The sequence below is a fragment of the Juglans microcarpa x Juglans regia genome, chromosome 1S (assembly GCF_004785595.1).
Source record: "Juglans microcarpa x Juglans regia isolate MS1-56 chromosome 1S, Jm3101_v1.0, whole genome shotgun sequence".
NCBI classification, from domain to species: Eukaryota; Viridiplantae; Streptophyta; class Magnoliopsida; order Fagales; family Juglandaceae; genus Juglans; species Juglans microcarpa x Juglans regia.
In genome coordinates, this window is record NC_054595.1 from 3,452,988 (window position 1) to 3,473,690 (window position 20,703).

The 20,703-nt window shown below is 36.7% G+C and overlaps 1 protein-coding gene across 4 annotated transcripts; it reads right to left on the bottom strand.

Moving 5' to 3' along the window:
- Positions 1-287: 287 nt before the first annotated feature.
- LOC121247142 (ethylene-responsive transcription factor-like protein At4g13040) lies at positions 288-19,041 on the bottom strand. Of its 4 annotated transcripts, XM_041145485.1 has the most exons (8): positions 18,741-19,040; positions 17,585-17,729; positions 16,863-16,994; positions 16,493-16,620; positions 9,878-9,953; positions 7,680-7,860; positions 834-955; positions 288-748 (listed from the first exon to the last, which is right to left on the bottom strand). In XM_041145485.1, the coding sequence occupies exons 3-8, from the start codon at positions 16,903-16,905 to the stop codon at positions 612-614; spliced, it is 687 nt and encodes a 228-aa protein (XP_041001419.1). In that variant the 5' UTR covers positions 16,906-16,994; positions 17,585-17,729; positions 18,741-19,040; the 3' UTR covers positions 288-611. The 4 variants fall into 4 exon arrangements, with proteins under 4 accessions (XP_041001419.1, XP_041001421.1, XP_041001418.1 ...); XM_041145487.1 differs by lacking the exon at positions 17,585-17,729 and having other exon boundaries at positions 288-724; positions 18,741-19,041; XM_041145484.1 differs by lacking the exon at positions 17,585-17,729.
- Between the last annotated feature and the right edge of the window lie 1,662 nt (positions 19,042-20,703).

A 20,703-nucleotide genomic window follows, 5' to 3' on the forward strand; every position in this document is an offset into this window, starting at 1 on the left:
TATTAAAGATCAATGAATACTAATTAAATAATAAGAAATAATACTTAGCTTAAATCGTTTGAAAAAGAAACCCGCATCTGTCTACCATTAAAAAAAAAAAATGATGATATTTGTAGAACTTTTTAAATTTGAGCTTCAAATTTTGCATGAGTAGTACATGTATGAGTCAATTCCCGATACATCACATTATGAAATTTCAAGGTGGTTTCCTCTGGCATTTCTATGCTCGAGTCAGATGGAACATTCACCTCATGAGCCCACTTCGATCTACCAATAGTAATAGTTAATAATCAGCAAACTGGAAAACTCAAAGCTCAAACTATTTACAATCAAAGATTTCAGTACATGAGCTTCGGCTATGGGAGGGAAAAAGAAAGAATAATAGCTGTGATCAAGTTCAGTGGATCAAAGACTATAGTGATAAATAACTACTCTACATCCAGTATTGAACTATTTATTGTGTACAAGTCATCAAGGATTTTCTTAAGAGGAGACAATGAAATATACCATTATTACCCAATAGGAGGGCTTCATACACCAAAAATGGAGGCCTATCAGCTACTACTTCACTGTTAGAACCAGAATATCAGCCTATTCTCTTTTCATAGTTTTCAAGAGGCAGATGTGTCAGGCTCCACATCCTCTGAAGCTGAAAGGCTATTGACTTCTTGCTTGGCATCCCATTCACTGTTCTCCATTGGGGACTCGGACCTCCTCTGAGACCCTGTTCCAAGCCTTCTCTTATGTTCTGAATTATTTGAAAGAAAGCAATTTAAGATCCAAGGAACATGAACCTGAACATAATTATTACAAAGTCTAGCCAGAAAGATTACTTTTACTAGTAATTGCATGACGAGTTATGGCCAAGAACTCTTCCCACTTGAATTTCCTAAGTTCTTGCTTCTCCTCCTCAGAAAGCTCAAAGTTGGGTTCCCTCCCACACATGAAAGCAGCCCTGGAAATAAACAAAGGGATTATTGAGTTTAAACATACTTGGCTAAGTCTATTTTGGAACATAATGCCCAGAAACCATCAGTAACTAAATAGGTTTCCTTTATTCCTCTTCGGCCTACTGATTTCCTTCTCCAATTTGGCATACAAGAATATATTATGCAATAAATGGGCAACCATGAGAAAGCCCGGAAAGTCTAAAAGAATAGCAGTACCACGATAAATAAACAATTAACACTTCATAATTGAGATAGTATTCTCATTGGCGCCTACCACCCGACCCAAATCTTCTCATACCAGTACATCTTTGTATTACACCCATCCCTACAAACATCACCCGTTCTAGATCTCCTAACATTTTAGCAGAAATCTTGCTGATCCACTCAATTGTTGGTACTCAACATCTTGTCTTCAAATGTTGCAAATAAAACAATTTCAGGCGCGCAGTCTTATAGCTGATAAAGCATTTATCAGAAACAATAGGAAACCTAGGTGATAATCTATTTAACAATCAAACCTTCCACGAGTAAAGTTCTCATGGAACAAAATCCTATACAGTTTTTCTTAAATTCACCAACATATCCATCCACTCAAAGATGGTAGTCAAGACCTTAGTAAGATATAAAAAGAGGAGAAAGACACAGAAATTAAAAAAAAAAAAAAAAAATCTAGGTAAACCAAATATTCAATTGTACAAAGCATTGAAGGCAAAGTCAGTATTGGAAAATATTATTGAGAAAATGGAAAGGTGACTGGCTTGCTGGAAGCGTCTTTATTTGTCAAAAGGAGGTCAGATCATATATATCAAGAGCACCCTTTCTAACTTACTTATTTTTGTCTCACTTCCCTGTCTTAATAGGCACAACAAAGCATATTGAAAAGTTACCAGAGGGGCACTCAAATGTCATCTAGTTAAATGGCCAAACCATATGATGCCCAATTTCCTCTGGTGGATTGGGGGTTAAACATGATAGTATTTAATCGAGCCTTAGTAGACAAATGGTTGGGGCACCACTATGCAATGGAGAGTCTCTGTGGTGATTGGTGGGGAAGTCAAGTATGGTAGTATGCGGGACAGTTGGTGTTCTAATGTAACATCCAGACATAAGTTTGGACCACGGGCCCAATTTTTTTAGGCTTTATTATTTGAGGATCTAGTATTGAGGAGATAGGATTGGATATGAAATTATGGACCTAAATTCAAAATGAAGTAGGTTTGGCCCATTAGGCCTATATATGGATGGATAAGCCCAAGTGTTTTCTAGCCAAAGCCCACTTATTTTTGGCTGTTAAATTCGTGATGATTAGAAACCAGCCCCATTTATTACTCCTAAATGGGTCCAAAGAATAGCGACATATTTACTCTAGAACTCCTAGCCATTAGGATTCCTAGAACCCCTTTTCAAAACAAACTGAGTTAAATTCGTACAGCCCTATTATTAGGTTTTTCAGGTCTGATTAAAAGGACTGAATGGCCTGAAAACTAGAAAAAACAGGCTGCTGTGAATCTGGAAAGTTTTTATAGCAATCCCATGTGATGTTCTTCAAGAAAACCAATCCCTAACCCTAATAACTGCTGCAATTTCAGGAGATTGAAAAAAGAACCAGCCTCACCGTATCAAGTTCAACCCCTTTCCAGCAACTTCAAGTAGCATGATCATACTCTTGCATGTATGGTAAACAATGTTTTTAAAGTATTATGTGTGTATGGCCTTTTATTGAAAGCTCCTTTTTACGTACTAAGTTATGATATGATGAAAGTGAGTTTGAATGTCATGTTTTTAGATGTTTTACATGCATCATGATATGTTTTAATTTATGATGCATGTAGTTATGAGTTCTACATGCATCATGGTAAAAAGATAAAAGACAAGTTATGAAAGAAGCTTTAAGAATGACTATAAGAGATGCATGGTACCAATACAGTTATGAGTGGATGTGTAAGCCACAAACCTAAGCATGGTCCGCCATAATATGTTATGATACGTTAAGCAAATCCCCTTGTGGGCACAGGCAGTGGAACCGGTGCACAACCCTGCACACGGGGGTTAAGGTGTGTTGTCCATTAAAGAAAGGGAAAGATAAGTTTAATGAGTTATGCATTATACATGTTACATGTTTATGTTAGTAAAAGATTAGTATTTAAGTATGCATGCTTTCAAGAAAACCCTATTTTTATTATGTTTACTGTACGATGTACTACTTATTGACTATTTGACTCATTTTGGTTGGTTGGTTGGTTGTTTTTTTATGTTTTTAAAATGTCCAGGTAAAGAAGATAGCGTTGACGAGCTGACAGCCAGGCATAGATCATGTGTTAAGGGATTTTCAGACTTAGTTAATAAGCATCTTTTCTTTTCATTAAAAGATCAGTCTTAAATTTTCTTGCTATGACTATATTTTTGTTATTCTTCTGGAAATTTGTTTTCGATAAATTAGGTATTTTTATTATGTTTGGTCTCTCTACCGAGAACAGTTATGAAAGTCGTAACACTCCTAACCTACGAAAATGGGTGTTACATCTAACACAGTCAATGGACCAGTCGGAGTAGGGGTATGGAAAAACATTCTCCAAGGGTGGAGAGATTTTCTAGGCCCATCAAATTTAAGGTGGGAGACGGGTCCAAAATCAGGTTTTGACATGATGTGTGGTGCGAATATCAAGCCCTGAATGAAGTTAAGCCAAAATTGTTCAGAATCTCCTGCCACAAGGAGCCATCAATGGATGAAATTCACCAAGTTACAAATGGCAATCCACAATGGAACAAGTCCTTCACTAGTGTACGATTGGGGAGTGGAATTGATTTCTTGTTTCGCAATCTCCTGTATTCGTTCAAATTTAGTTGAAACTACAAGGATAAAATGGGGTGAATATAGTTTAGAAGAAGGCCTTTCGAGGTTAGATCTTTTTATTAAATTTTGCACCTCCAATGTAGCACATTATTTTCCCTGGAAAATCATCAGAAAATTTCTGACAGGTTGCCACCACCTAGTGCAACCTATTTCTCTTCAAGTTTTCCCCAAAAGATCAAACCAAAGCTCACTTGAGGGTGCTGCCAAAGGCTGCAACACCATTTGTTTCAAGAACCCTAATTCCAAAACAAGGAAAAAAAAACTGATTAGAGGTCTTCTCCAAATCTGTTGCACCATTAAGGTAAGAAACTCAATGATTTCTCCAGCAACTTGACTTCAAAACCATCCAGAAAATATGAAGCCATTCTTCAAATTCTGTCCAGATTAAAAAACATCATGCAAGCTCTAGTTTGTAATTCCTATCTTCCCTCGCTGCCGCCATGCCTATGTAAGGAGAAAGGGCATTTCATCAATTTTTACTTAAAACAGCCTGCAGTGTACCTGTCAGCCATAACTCAATGTGGTCCTTAAATTTCTCCTTGCTTTTGACAGTCCAACAGCCCCTTACCGAGCCTCAAGAGAATACCCAGAGGCTGCAAATCATTATGCAATCTCTAAACCAAAGTTACGGCAATTTTGATCTTTTTCTTCTTCTAGTTAGTGGGGTATTTCCTTTTTGTACACTTTCTGTGTACTTGGGTTGCAGCACTTTGTGCTTTTTAATAAGATTTTGCTAATTATTTAAAAAAAATTCAAAAACCCTTCCTACTAGTTATCTTATCGGTCATTAACCAACCTATGTGATCGAAAATTAAATTATAAGGCCAGCAAGTAGAAGAATTTGGTTCCTGTGCAAGAAATTTAAGTGGACATATTCTGCCACACAATTTCATCCCTCATACACAGCAACATTTTACTAGGTTAGCCTCTCTTAAGTTTCTAAGTGTTATGTAGTGTTATATCTATGATTGATTGAATGAATGAAACATGATCATTAGGCCTGCTACCCGCCCTATATGGGGGGGATAGCAGCCCTCTCCGCCCCCTGGCCCTGCTTGGGCTGGGTCACCTAATGCCATCCCTCCCCTGTGCCCGCCTTACAGAAAGGCCCTCCATCCCCGTCATACGGGCGGACGGATGGAAGGCGGGAATCGGCCACTTCTCCGTTCCCAAACAACCAACCAAAATTGAAACAAAAAAATCCAAACAACCAACCAAAATCAAACAAAAAATGGAACAAAAACGATTCAAGACTAGAAAGCGACAACTACATTGGTCTCTGGTTCGTGACTAGAGAACAACGGCATTCTCTAGTTCGCAGCTAGAGATCCACGGCGTTGTTCTCTGGTTCCCAACCAGAGAACGACGCTGCAACCAGAGACCCACAGCACTATGGATCTCAGGTTCGTGACTAGAGATCCACAGCGTCATTCTCTAGTGAACCAGAGAACTACGGCATCGCAACCAAGAGAAAGATTCGTTTTACTTCCTGAGACCCAAGACTGGGCAGGCCCCCATTGCCCAGTCCTAATGATCATATTACAAGTGAAGTTGAATTCCCATGTGTTATGAAATCATATTACAAGTGAAGTTGAATTCCCATGTGTTATGAAATCATATTACAAGTGAAGTTGAATTCCATGTGTTTGATATTCATTACATGTTATTCAGAATCAAAAAAACAGGTTCCTTGTAAATCTTGATTTAAAAATCTGTTTAAAAGAATGATCACATCTTACACACATGGTTGATTGTGAGTTTGAGCATAACTTGTGAAAGGAAGTTCAAATGTGCATGTTAGAGTTCAATAAAGGTGTCTTGACCACTGCATTATTCTACAGTATGGCCACCTTAAATGCTGCTGTTAGGCCTTCCAAGGGAACTTCACTAGGCCTATAAATCCATGTCACAAGCAGCCCCCCCCCCCCCCCCCCCCCAACACCCCACCCCCCCGAAACTAGTCACCTCTCCAATTACTAAAGTTGCATGACTTTTGGACAAATCAAGGAGTCCCAATAAGTCATATCTGGGGGTTTGACAGCATAAACACACCAACACTTAGCAACAACTTTTGATCATGAGGCCTTAGAGTGACCACGAAGCCCTAGAATAGGGCATCATGGCATTATAGAACCCTAAGGCCACACCCGCCTTAAATGTGCATATGCTTGAATCAAAGGGAAGAATGCAGCAAGCTTTTAGGCTTAAAAACATAAACTTGAAAGGCTTATTTGAGGACTTAATAACCATAGGAAGAAATTGAGTAAGGTTAGTGTTGGCACACCTAAGAAAAAATCATATATTACATGTTAAGCAAGTCAATCATATCAGAGGTTATGTGATAATTCATGAAAAGAATTTCTTTTTCCAAAGAAAACACAAGTATTAAGCAAGGATGCAGATCTGTATAAAGACATGTGTAGAGAGGTTCAAATATTGGAGAAGTGTATGCAATAAATAATAGTAAGCAGGTATGTTTCCTTAGGTTGCTAGCAATGTGTTGAATTTCGAGACTATCAAAACAAAGTACGAAGTAGTATGATCAATCCCTTAATATTCTAGTTCAAATGTAACATGTTTCTTCAAATAATCCGTTTGGATACTAAGAGTATCTTAGATGATCTGTGAATGGTAGTGAGAACAATAGTGAACAGTTTGTGAATGAAGTAGTCTGAGAATATCTGAGAACAGTAGTGTTCCCAAACAGAAATTTTCAAGTAATATATTATATAGATCTTTCATGTGAGCCCTTTTTATGCAACTTCTATGATATGTTGTAAAGTCAAGTGCAGGTGCTTTAATGTGATGCTTGTGCTATATAATATCTAATGAATTGTTCGTGTTATGAAAGTTATGAGAAATGAAAGAATGAAAATAAAGTAAGATAATGAATGAAAGGTTTCTGAAGGATTTCATTTTGGCTGTATTGATGATGATGCGACAATCCCAGAGAAAATTGATGGATGTGAGAGCTACACTAAGAAAATTGAGTAAGTGTGGTCCACTGGTATGTTTTCATCCCACGAGTGGCTCCCCTTGTGGCTACATGCAGTGGGGCCAGTGCACAACTTAGGTACAAGAGGGTTAATGTTTGTGGGGCATTAAGATTTTAAAGATAAAGGTTTGACGTTGTGCTTGGAATGTGAAAAGCGTATACATATGATTTTAAATAAAACCTAATTGACCACATTTTACATTAAGGAGTGCTACTTACTATGTATTGACTCATTTTTGTTTTTATCTTTTAAAATTATCAGGGCAAAGATTAAAATGAACCTGCAGCCAGAGTCAGTCGAGGAGATATTGACCTAGTGAAGATTGAGTGTTTATCACATGAACTACCAGCATTTTGTTTAAGATTAATGTATGACATTATGTTTCTCCTTAATTTTGAATCTTGATATATCCAAATTATTACATTTGACATCTCAAGGTCCAATAAATAATTTTATCTTGTTTAAAAATATCTAAAGTTTAAGAAACTCTTAGGGCTTGTTTGGATAGTGAGATGAGATGAGATGAGATGGTTTTAGATGAGTTGAATAAAATATATTAAAATATTATTTTTTAATATTATTATTGTTTTGGGATTTGAAAAAGTTGAATTATTTATTATATTTTGTATGGGATTTGGGAAAATTGTAATGATGAGATGAGATGAGATGGGTTGAGAGTGTTTCTGTATCCAAAAGGGGCCTTATTACCTGCTGCTATGGAAAGTAACAAAGTACCGTTACTAATTTTATCAGGAAGGGGTGTTACAGGGAGTTGGTTCCAAAAATCTTGTTTTGCATAATCTCAGTGTACTTCTAACACTAAAATTTTTTGCAAATAAAAATTGTTCGTATAAACAAAGGTGAAGTTCAAAGTATTACCTATCATACAAACGAGCAGCCTCTTCTTGTGAACCAACAGTTCCGAGGTGAATTTGTTTCTTATCTACTTTTATTGCTGCCTGCCATTTCATATTTTTGAAATAGACACCTCTCATCAGACATGGTTCTTGGTTTTGAAAATTCTTTCTCCTGTGTCGCTTTCTGCGTTTTATTGGTGGCCCTATGAATAGAAAAACAGGCAGGAACACAAGTCAAATTTCTGCGCAGCCAAAAACTACCAATATTTTGCACTCAAAAGATCAAATAAGAAACATCTAAACTCATATATTAATCATTTATACTTTAAAAGAAAATGAAATGCATTCTCCATGAGAGTCGTAGCATGTATTCCATTCTAAAAAATACAAGTTTTTTCTTTTTATGACATATAGACTAAAATACAATTAAAAGTATAAAACAGAAGGATGAAAGACACATACATCCGAAGTATACAAAGTAGTATATCAATGGAACCAATTAAAACAGGAAAATCTCCCATAGATTAAGAATATGGAGCCGCTAAAACACTCTTCCATACCAAAAACCTATATACAAAAATTTCAAAATGATGTCTGCAGTCTTTTAAGCCATTAATGACTAAACTATATAATTGGACATTAACTTCTTTGCCTCGAAATTATCACTTTGCACTCAATTTATATGAAGTACATGATAAAATTGAGTCCTCAACATAGTGTTGTCTTCCACTCAAAACAGAGGATATCATTTAAAGGAAATAAAAACTATTGAAGCGGCTCCCGTGAGACCGTAGAGAGAAGAAAACAGATCAGATCTCATAAGACACCATGATGCACAAGGTGAATGAAAAACTCAGTCACACACATGCGCCATGTACAAAATTGGATCTTTCAGTGCACGATTTCTAAATGTTAGCTCTTCAAATTAAACAGTTTTTCATCCCTCCAAGTAGTAGAATCTCCAGAACTACGACACATCATTATGCAGTAGTTTCAGAAAAACAGAAAAATTAGTTTACTGCAAGTTAAATTAAGAGGAATCAGTTCAGGAAAAACACTTCAGCATGTTCCGGAGAATTGATATGGAGAGAACAAACAGATTCCAGCTGGGATGATTTCATGACCAACTAATCTAATGGAACTGACTAAGTTTATAAGGGATATCTGTTAAAACTACAGATAACTACATAAACTAATGTCAATTTACAGTAAGACCAGTAGAAGATTAGAATGATGACTTGAGAGGAAAGGACTAGTTTCAGAGAGTTTTTTTTTATGATATTTTATATGTAGAAGACTTTTTTTTTATCGGTAAATAAGATTTTATTGATCATAAGGATAAGCAAAAGCCCAGGCCCAAGTAGAAGACTCTTACTCTGACTGTACTGCAAAGTTTAAAACTTTATATCATAAGGAACAGGTATTCTCATTCTTGAGGTCATGTCCCCTAAATCAGGTTGTTGAGCCGGTTTTACATGATCTTTAACAATAGCACAAAACATGGGAGTTCAATCTTGAAGCATATATAGAGGACATTGGTGCCTAACACAGCAAGGCGAGCGAGCAAAAGCAACAAGAGGTTTACAGATGATACCCAATTTGCTCACAAGGATACTATCCAGGATTTACTGAGGAAAAAAATTGAACAAGAACACATTACTCAGGAAAGATTGATAGAACAGTTTGTACTCTGGATGAGCAGCATGTACTGATGCCCAGAAAAAAAAAAGGGGGGTTTATATCTTTTTTAAATTTCTGATAGAAGCATTGTTCAAACACCAAAATCACCAAATACAATATAAGATCGTATATAACTGTCTTTAATAGACCAAGGGTATTTGAAGACTTGAAGGGGAGGAGGTTTCACGTAAAGGTACTCAAACCGTAGTGCCAATTTCGTCATCTTGTCCTATGAGAACTCTATCGTGTTCCTTGTTCCTTAATTCTATTATTTTTGTCTCAGGTCCTTCTAGTAAATATTCCCCAGCATACAAGAGGCAAGTTATTTTAAAATTAGAAAAAGAAAATGTTTTGTGTGTGTCTCTGTAAGGTGTACAGCAATTATGAGTCTATGGCCATCTTCTAAATTATCAAACAGAAACTGACAAAAAACATACAAAATATATCCAATCTTTGAAGCGATGGATGAACAAATTTAAGTCCACTCTGACTTACTTAACTCTAGCATATTTAAGGCAGATAAGCGTTAAAACAACAAACCTGCTTCTGGTTGAATGGGCTGTTCTTTTGATGAGCTTGAACCAGATTCATTTGATGATTTAGGCCCTAATTTACTCTGGGAAACATTGAATAGCTCAAAAGGTAAGTTTAAAGCATATAATAGTATTATATATTATGCAAACAGCTGACCAGTTAGCCATTGTATCGATAAAGCATAGAATCTAATGCCCTGAGTTCTGCAAGGCATTGATCAAGAATGATATATGTTGGGATATATACCTATTGCATGTCAAATAAACCTACCACAGAAAACATGGAATAACTGATTAGGATACGCATTTTGTAATTCCCTTTTCCTATACAAAAAGAGACGTGCACTACTATGATTGCTCATCATGAATTGCCTCCATGGGATAGGAGGGCAGTGGAGATTTTGGAGGAATGTATAGGGGAGTTTTCAGAGGCCTGTAATTTTAGAAATGTAGATGACGGTTTTGAATGGGCTTTTGCTGGTATTTACGGCCCTACTGTGGACAGCAGTAGAAGATTGTTGTGAAATGAGCTTGCTGGTTTAGTTAGTTGGTGGGATGTGCCTTGGTGTGATGGAGGGCATTTCAACGTCACTCGTTTTCCGAGTGAGAGATTGTCTGATTCTAGTTTTACCTCGGAAATGAGGGAGCTCTCTGAATTCATTTTCGAGGCTGATTTTGTTGACTTACCTCTTGCGGGGGGTGCCTTTAAGTGGTCTAATAATAGGACTTGGTCTGGTTTGGACAGGTTTTTGGTATCTCCTTCATGGGAATCTCACTTCCTTGAGGTGGACCAGAAGCGTTTGTCTAGAATTTGTTTGGACCATTTCCATATTCTCTTGGATTATGGTGCTATTCACGGAAGTCGTAGATAATTTAAGTTTGAGAATATGTGGCTGTTGGCTGATGGTTTCAAAGATATGGTGAAATAACAGTGGACTTCCTACCAATTGTGTCGTACCCCTAGTTTCATATTGGCTGGTAAGTTAAAGGCTTTGAAGAAGGATTTGAAGGAATAGAATAAGCAAGTCTTTGGAAATGTGGATAGACATAAGGAGTCTCTTATTGAGGAATTGCAGGGATTGGAGAGTTGAGCAGAGGGTAGTATTCTTTCGGAGGATGAGATTTTGAGGAAAAGGTCTATTGGGTCTGAACTAGAGAAGGTGATTCTAATGGAGGAGATATCGTGGAGGCAGAAATCAAGGGCCCTATGGTTAAAAGAAGGGGATAAATGTACAAAGTTTTTTCACAGGGTGGCAAACTCTCATTGGATAAACAATGCTATTGAATTGATTGAGGTTGATGGTGCTGTGTTTTCTGATCAGACTGAAATTAAGGAGCATATTTGCCTTTTCTATGAGAATCTCCTTACAGCAGCATGATTGGAGGCCAAAACTGGATGGTTTAGAGTTTGATAGTATTGATCCTTTGAGTGCTCAATGGCTTGAGCGACCTTTCGATGAGAACGAAGTTCTTACTATGGTAAGAGGGATGGTCAAAGATAAGGCTCTTAGTCCGGATGGTTTTATCATGGCTTTCTTTCAAGATTGTTGAGACATTATGAGGGAGGATGTGATTAAAGTGTTTCAAAGAATTATTATTTTTTTGATAAGTAAGAAAAGATGTTATTAATCCACGTAAATAGGCAAGGTCCGAGTACACGAAGTATACAAAAAAAGCCTAATTACAAGCTAAGTGCTGCAAAAAGCAACATAGAAGTCATTAAAAGATGTTCCGTTCAATACAATAGCAGAAGCCCAAAGTAGCAAGGTATGGTAAAAAAAAAGTCCCTAAACCCTTCCGGTGTGTGCTCCTTATCCTCGAAACAACGACTATTCCTCTCATTCCATGTGCACCACATTAGACAAAGAGGCACCATCTTCCAAATAGCTGCAATCTGCCCGTTGCCCCGAATTCCTCTCCAGCATGCCAATAACTCTATCACACTTCTAGGCATTACCCATGCCATACCAAGCCTTGTGAAAATTTCATCCCATAAAGCCTTAACTAGTTCGCAATGAAGAAGTAGGTGATCTGTTGATTCACTGTCGTGTTTGCACATGAAGCGCCAATCTGTTAAGTAGAGGTCACGCCTTCTTAGCTTGTCGATAGTCAAAATTTTTCCGTGAGATGCTAGCCAACCAAAGAAAGCCACTTTGAGGGGAGCATTACTCCTCCATATGCACTTCCAAGGGAATGCATTGGGGGGTGGGTCGATAATACCATATAGAAGGATCGGTCTGAGAAGTTTTTGTTCCCTGTAGATGTCAAAAGCAAACGATCCTCTCCATCTGCATGGAAGTTCAGCGCGTATAATGCGCTGTAGAAATCAGCAATATCTCCCATTTCCCAGTCATGTGCCGCTCTAATAAATCTCACTGACCATTGAGTAGAGTCAGAGGAGAAAGCCATATTATCAGCAACTGCGGCGTCCTTATCGAACGCAATCCTGAAAAGGAGGGGAAAGCGATCTTCAAAGCAGCGTCGCCACACCAAGTGTCGTGCCAAAATCGGACTAGTGTGCCCGTACCCACCGCAAACCTGCAATTAGCAAGTAACACTTCCTAGCCATTGCAAATAAATTTCCACACACCCACGCCGTAGGCCCCTTTTACTTCATTAGAGCACCAACCTCCCCAAATGCTCCCATATTTAACGTCGATAATTTTCCTCCAAAAGGCATCTCTTTCCCTATGATACCGCCATAACCATTTTCCTAGGAGAACCTTGTTGAAAGTTCTCAATTTACGAACCCCCAATCCACCGTTGGACAAAGGTGTGCATACCTTATCCCACTTGATCAAACGGAATTTTTTCACGTACTCAAAGCTGCCCCATAGGAAATCACGAAAAAACTTCTCCAGTCTATGCGCCACACCTGCAGGCAAGGGAAATAAAGATAGGAAGTATGTGGGGAGATTGGAGAGTGTGCTCTGAATTAAAGTGATTCTGCCGCCTTTGGACAAGTAAAGTTTCAAGAATTATTCTCTTTGGTAAGTTTGAAAGAGTCTAAATACAACTTTATTGCACTTATCCCAAAAAGGGCGGAAGCTTTTTATGTGAATGATTTTCGTCCCATTAGTCTAGTTAATGGGTCTATAAAATTATTTCTACAATTTTGACCAATCGATTGAGTAATGTCATGGAGATGATCGTTTCAAAATCTCAAAATGCGTTTGTTAGAGGGAAGCAAATTTTGGATTCCATTTTAATTGCAAATGAATGTATGGATAGTAAAATTAAATCGGGTGAGTAGGGTATTTTATGTAAGTTTGACATGGAGAAGGCTTATGATCATATCAATTGAAATTTTCTGTTTTCTCTTCTAGGGAGATGTCGTTTTGGGGGAGGTGGTGTGGTTGGATCAAACATTGCGCTTCGACTACTCGTTTCTCAGTTTTAGTGAATGGCTCTCTTGAGGGGTTTTTTAATGGTTCCTGTAGTTTGAGACAAGGGGACCCGTTGTCTCCCTTTCTTTTTGTCATCGTGATGGATGCTCTAAGTCCTATGTTGGGGGCTGCAGTTGGCGGTGGTTTGTTGTTAGGTTTCAAGGTGGGAGGGCCTCAAGACGACTTGGTTACAATTTCTCATCTTTTGTTTGCAGATGACACTCTGCTGTTTTGTGAGGTGAATCCAGGTCATGTGCAAACTCTGCGAGCACTTCTGCTTTGTTTTAAGGCTGTGTCGGGCCTTAAGGTAAATCTAGGAAAGTTAGAGATGGTACCGGTGGGCTAGGTGAGAAATATGAGTAGGTTGGCAAGTATTCTGGATTGTCAGGTTTCCTCTTTGCCGATTAGATACCTTGGGCTTCCTTTGGGGCTATGTTCAAGGCAAGTACGGTTTGGGATGGGGTGTTGGAAAAGGTAGAGAGAAGGTTGGCGGGATGGAAGAGGTTGTATTTGTCAAAAGGGGAAAAAATCACCCTTATCAAAAGTACTTTGTCTAACCTTCCTACATATTTTCTATCTTTATTTCCCATTCCAATTGGTGTGGAAAATCAGTTGGAGAAGTTATTTCAAGAACTTTTGTGGGGAGGAAGCTAAGTTTTATTTGGTTAGTTGGGATAAGATTTGTACTCCTTTGTCGTGTGGTGGGTTGGGGTTTCGGAAGTTGAGTTTCTTTAATAAAGCGCTACTTGGGAAGTGGTTGTGGAGATATCATCAGCAATTCATTGTGGAGATTTGTGATTGATTCTAAATATAGGAGTGTTTTTTTTTTTTTTTTTGGGTGGGGTGGGGGGGGGGGGGGGGGGGTAGTTCTAATGAGGTAAGAGGTACTTATGGTGTAGGTGTGTGGAAAAATATTAGGAGTGGTTGGGATGTTTTTGTAAAACATGTCATCTTCATGCTTGGGGATGGCTCCAGAATTCGTTTTTGGCACGATCCTTGGTGTGGTGTTACGGCTCTCTGTGCTGTATTTCCAGATCTCTTTCGTATTTCTTATAATCCAATGCTTCTGTGGCTGAGATTTTGGATTGTTCTAGTGGCTCATCCCATTGGAATGTTCTATTTTCTAGAGTTGTGACTGATTGGGAAATGGGGGCAGTTTCTGAATTGCTCAGTTTATTGTATGCTACCCAGCTTGGATGGGATGGGATGGGATGTGATGTGAGGGATACGATGGTCTGGATGCACACTGGTAACAAGAAGTTTTCAGTTCGTTCTTGGTATAAGACGCTGTCTAGGCCGAATGGGGTTCACTCTTTTCCTTGGAAGAGTAAGGTGCCTTCAAGGGTTGTGTTCTTTGGCTGGTCTGCTTCTTTAGGGAGAATTTTGACATTGGATAATCTCAGGAAAGCATGGATTAATTATTTTGGATTGATGTTTCTTATGCAAGAAATATAGTGAATCAGTGGATCATTTATTACTACATTGTGAAGTAACTAGGTTGTTATGGTATGAAGTGTTCAATAGGAGTGGAATGGCTTGGGTGATGCCTAGGAAGGTGGTGGATCTTTTGCTTGCTGGGGAGGTTTAAGGGGTAATATGCAAATTGCTGCTGTTTGGAATATGATCCCTTTATGCCTTGTGTGGTGTATTTGGGTTGAGAGGAATAGTTGATGCTTTGAAGATAAGGAACGCTCGGTGGATGAACTTAAATGTTTTTTCTTTAATACCTTATTCAGTGGGCTTCGGCTATTGTGTTTAATGGAACTAGTGTCCATGATTTTCTTGTTTCTTTTTCTAGCTCCTGACTTGTAATTAGGTTCAGTTTTTGTATACTTCCTGTGTGGCTTTGCCTTGTCACTTGTCTCTATAAAATTTTCTTATTCATCAAAAAAGAAATGAATTGCCTCCATTGTCCTACAGTACTTGCTAAAAAAGAACATCAACATTCCAAATGTACCGTTAATAAAAAAAAAAACATTCCAAATCTACCATTGGTTCTTCCAACTCAGAATTATAGATAACCAAAAAAGCATACTGCTATTTACCTTGTGGGTCAAAAGACCTAGGAATCAAGGGCATCAATATCCCAGACCTTTTAAGACTTGACCACTTAAATATCTGTGAGTCCAGCCTATCAAAACATGTTACCTAGATTAACTTTTTCCACTAAAGACAGAATGTCAGCCCCTCATAGACTTGCCAAGAGCCTGTGGTGGATATATCATATCCTGAGTCTCGCTTTTCTTGTCAATTGAGTTGGAAAAATTTACTACCTTAACTCTGACTTGAAAGAGGAAACCAGTTCATTGTATCATACACTTCATGAAAATACAGAAGAGTAAATATGAACAACACCATCTGAATCTTTCCAATCATGGTTCATGAAAAATAAATCCTCATGATAAAAAAGACCCTCAGTTTCCATTCAGCTACATATGTCATTTCCGGATGGTTATGATAACATGGCTACCACTTTAAGTTTGAGAATAATCACATAAATTCTCATGACGATGGTATTCCATCTTACATTTTTTTCCTTTACTTCCATAGATTTTATCTAGGAGATTTCTTCTATATAAATCTCAGAGATTACTTCCATATAAGTTAAGCCAAATAATGTACCATGACTTACACCTAAAGTATGACAATGTCAACAACGGCACCCACAAACCACAATTAAGTTATGCATTTATTAGTGATTCTACATGAATTGGCTGATGCAAATGGAGATATGTTAATTAGTTAATTTTTTTCAACATTATTTTGGCACATTGCCCGGTCAAAAAATAGCTTTATGATAGAAATATAAATAAAGACAATCAACAATGAAGTTTGACCAACCCAGTTGTCAAGTGGCAGAATGAATTATTTTTAACTAAGTAAATGGGGTTAGAGATTGGAGGTTGGAATAACTTACTAGCAGAACCCATAAATTTGCTGAAACAAATCATTGAACTTTAGGATAACTAAGTAGTGGAATAAAATTACTTTTCAGTGTATAAAATTATTAGGGAGGTACCACCACTACCATTATGTTGGACAGAATATGCTATGGGCCAAGAATAGAAAGTTGAAACTAAAGGTTGATTCTAAGATATCTTATTAAGACAAACTTGTCAGAAAAAAATGAATGAGTTACAGAGCACAATATGAAGATAGGCACCTATAGGCAAAGCAACAACACCATCAATGCCATATCTGATGCTGATGGTTGAATAAGGAGTAATAATTCTTACCCCCAATAGCTGGTTTACATCAACTGAAGGCCCTGGATGCACTCTGACTGGATTGTTATTATGGGTGGGATTTTCAGCAGCAGTTCCATTAAAAAACCTAGGAAGTGGAGCGATGAAAGAACCTCTCCCTGCAGAGGCCCATTGATTTTGGTAATAAGAAAAGATTCTAGTTCAGCAGAATGTAAATTATCTAGAATCACTAACATGAAGATAGAGCTGGAGCCTTCATGTTTAACTCATGATAGAAAATGGGAGTAACTACTAATAAAAAAATCGTGCTAATAATCTGAGTTCAAGCAGCAGCCTATATGGGGTCTGTTCAACAGAAGTACTTAATAATTTCAACATATCGATTTCAGAAATTAATTACCAGAGCATAGTCCCAGAAGCTTGCGTCTTCGTAAGCTCACCATGCTTTGACTCAAAATTTTCAATTAACGTACACCACTTTACTTGGTCACTTCTCTCACATATCACGGTTATCACCTAGCTCCTTGGATCACTAAAACAAGAGCACTTATAATGAAGGTACACATATAACAGAGAGTCAAAGTAAAAAATTACAACTATTAATAAACATTTTTTTTATAAGTACAACTATTAATAAAGGCTTAACCCATTATATACACAATTTGAAACCATTCCAAAAGAGATGATAACAACTTCTAAGCACTTGTATAAGGATGAAAAATAAAAGAAACTAAATACAGAATGCTCAGACACAAATATAGAGAACAGTGTCATTTGAATACAACTGATGTTGCTCATGGAGAACATTATGAAGTTTGCGACAAGAGGCATTCTTCTATTATTATTATTATGTGTATATAATTTTTTTTTAAAACAAAAACAAAAAGCTTCCAACTGAAGAATAATTTCCACTAGCAGACAAGACAACCTATTATAAAAATCTATGATTTCATACATGTTTTGTGTCTGAAGGATGACTTCCACTAGCAGACAGCATATTATTGAAGTTCATGATTTCGTTTATGTTTCATGCCTGATCATCGATAAAATGGAAACTCAACATCAGCACAAATTGCTATAGTTCATTGATGATTTGCCTACTTCCAAAGTTAAGCTCAATACCATCGGCATAGCCTCAAGGAGAATCTAAATGAATCAATACTGGAAGGAGTATTTCTTCTTTGACAAGTAAGATTATGATTATGGGTTGGCGCAGCCTACACCCACTGCTTGCTATGGGCTTTTCCACATGCACGCAAAAACAAAACTGGAAAAGGAAAAAGAAAATTTTGTAAGGCAACTGTTACACATTTGATGGGCGTATCGTTATCCAAACTCTGAAAAAATATGAGTAAAGACTAAGGGAAAGGTCTGAGAAACGAGTATATATGATCAGGGGGATAACAGATCACCGCGTGGTGAAATCATCTTGAAGTTAATATCAACTACCACCACGCAAATACATCTTGACAGGCTACAAAGGACAGGCTGAAAATTAATATTTATGGCAGCTAGAAATTTCCAACACCCACGATATATCTCATCAATCACACTAGAACAGGAACACATTGATAAAATAACAAACAATAATTTCCTCTTGATATTTCACTAAGAGCCAAGCTTGACTTCGATTTATATGCATTTAAGGGGAAATAATGCGATTGATCTTGACTACGAATACAATCTATATGCAAATAGAATGAATTCAAACCAATGCGAACACCAAAAATCTCCCATGGAAACGGGTCAATCTTCTTTTAAAGCTGATGAAATTGGTATCTCAATCGCAAGCTTGAAGAAGGGTGGCATAACATAAACCCCACAAATAATTTGTTTTTAAAAGAAAAAAACCACCGAGAAGTAATATATTGAAGTTTGCGTACATTAATCGCAAAACAGCCGTCATGCTAAATAGGATTAGAGTCCAGAGAAACCAACGCAACACCCAAAAGACTTCCTTAGTAGGATTTACTATTCTCTGTCCTGGGAAACAAAGTCAACACGACCAACCTACCACCTTTCTTGAAGGGGTTAATAGCAAAGACAAACCCAATTACCCACATACAAAACAAAGTCCAAAACGAGGTTTGTACGAAACAAAACAGAAAAATCAAGAAACCCAGAGAGCCGACACGAGATACAGAAAACTTGACTGCCGTGAAGGACGTCAACGCAGAATGCTCATGACCAAAGACCAGCAGACAAGTCAAGAATGGACTACCTAAAAGTAAGAACAAGAACCAAAGCCAATAGGAAGAGAGGTAGGCATTGTTTGTACCTGAAGAGGCAAAGAAGGCGGCGGTTGTGGGAGCCGGAGGAGAATCGAAGAGGTGGTTGGTGAGAAATCTGTTGCAAAGTGGCAAAGGGATTTAGGATTTAGGAAGGAAAGGTGGTGAGTGAGCAAGAGAGGGGGAGAGAGAAAGAGAGATTATGTAAATGGGTTTGTGGCTCATGCATCTACCACCTTTTGTTTTTATGTCTCTCTTCTTCTCATTGTATGGAGAGAGGAGGGTGGTCGTGGGGTTGGTTTTAATGGTGTGGAGAGAGGAACTTAATAGTTTTGGGGAGAGAGAGTGAAGGATGAATAAGAGAGTAGGACAACGTATATAATACGATGTTTGATATTACGATGATGTACTTTTAGTTTGGTTCGGTTTCCCCGTGCTGCCCTTTCCAAGCTTTGGAAATACATCGTGAGAAGAGCGGCTATTAGTTTAACTTGGGGGACAATTCCGAATTCTAATCCTAAAAAGTATCTAACAAAGTGACAGATTTGATATACGGGAAATTCTATTTACAGTCCTGAATAAAAGATTATATGTACAATCTTATTGATAAAAAAAATAAAAGAGAAAAAAATTATTTTAAAATAATTTTAATTTTTTTTAAACATAACTATATGGACTTGCATCGGCAGTCTCTAGATAGAGACTATATGTAGACTAAGTCATTTTTTTTATGAGGTCAACTTTTCTACCGTATGACACATTTATATAAAATAAAAAAAGATTAAAAAATCATAAAAACATTACTATATATAAAATTAGATCTCGATAATTTACTACATACATGTAAAAATAAAATTCTAAAAACACAACTTAATATATATTTCAGATTTTTTAGGATAATGTTTCATTCATCCATTATTATTTTTATAATAAAATATTTAGAATTTATTTTCTTTATAAAAACTATCAAGTGATCATCTTTCATTTTAGCGTATAACCTAGTTTATTAAGTTTCATATAAAATTTAAATATTTTTGTGTCACATTAAACATATAATGTTATAATTGGGGGTGTAACCGATCCGGTTTGTTCTGATTTTGGACAAAATTTATGATTGAACTGGTATGCACCAGTTTTACATTTTCAAGAACTGATTCCGCACCGATTACTCCTTAAACTGGTACTTCCGGTTAGGTTTTCCAGATTTAGTATACTATATTATACATTATATAATATATAATAGTATATTATAGTATATAATACTATAGTGATAATATCTTGTAGTATATTATAATATATTATAATTATATTATAGACTATGGTGATATATTATATTGTAGACTATAGTGATATATTATAGTATATTATAATATATACTGATGTAGTATTAGTATAACTATTAATACGCACTATATAGTATTAGTATAATTATTAATATAATAGATTATAGTGATATAAGATTTTAAATTTTAATATTATATTAATTAGTAATTTATCATATAATACAAAACTATTTTATATATAATTATATATTATATATAAAAATTATATACAATATAAAAAATTATAATATATATATATGAACCAGTCTGGTTCTTTCCGATCTGGTTTTAGAAAAAGAAAAATCGGGACCAGACCGATTTTGACAGATTTAAAAAAAAAAATCGGTTTCGGACTTAACCAAACTCGATACCGGACCAACCTACCGTTCGGTCCGGTCCGGTCCGGTTTACCAATTTTTTTTACACCTCTAGTTATAATTGAGATCTTAAATGAATTTTTTTTTCTCAATGAAGTCTACATGTTAAAACCTCTCAACTAATTTTCATATAGATCATTATCCTTAAATGATTTGCTTTTATTTTCACTTTAGATTCCATATTAAGAAACCTAATTATATTATATAACAAAAAACTTTGGGATCCATATTAATAAGTTTATTATTTCTCATAAATTTAGTTTTAATTTAATTTTGGTGAGACCACATCCTTGAAAATAGATAATATATAGAAA

Bases quoted from the DNA above. Each gene is read 5' to 3' on its own strand.
- LOC121247142 (XM_041145484.1), bottom strand. From the start codon at position 16,905: ATGGTGAGCTTACGAAGACGCAAGCTTCTGGGACTATGCTCTG. The intron at 9,954-16,492 runs GTAAGAATTATT...AATGTTTCCCAG, and splicing joins ATGTAAACCAGCTATTGGGG to AGTAAATTAGGGCCTAAATC. The intron at 749-833 runs GTAATCTTTCTG...CAAATAATTCAG, and splicing joins TCATGCAATTACTAGTAAAA to AACATAAGAGAAGGCTTGGA.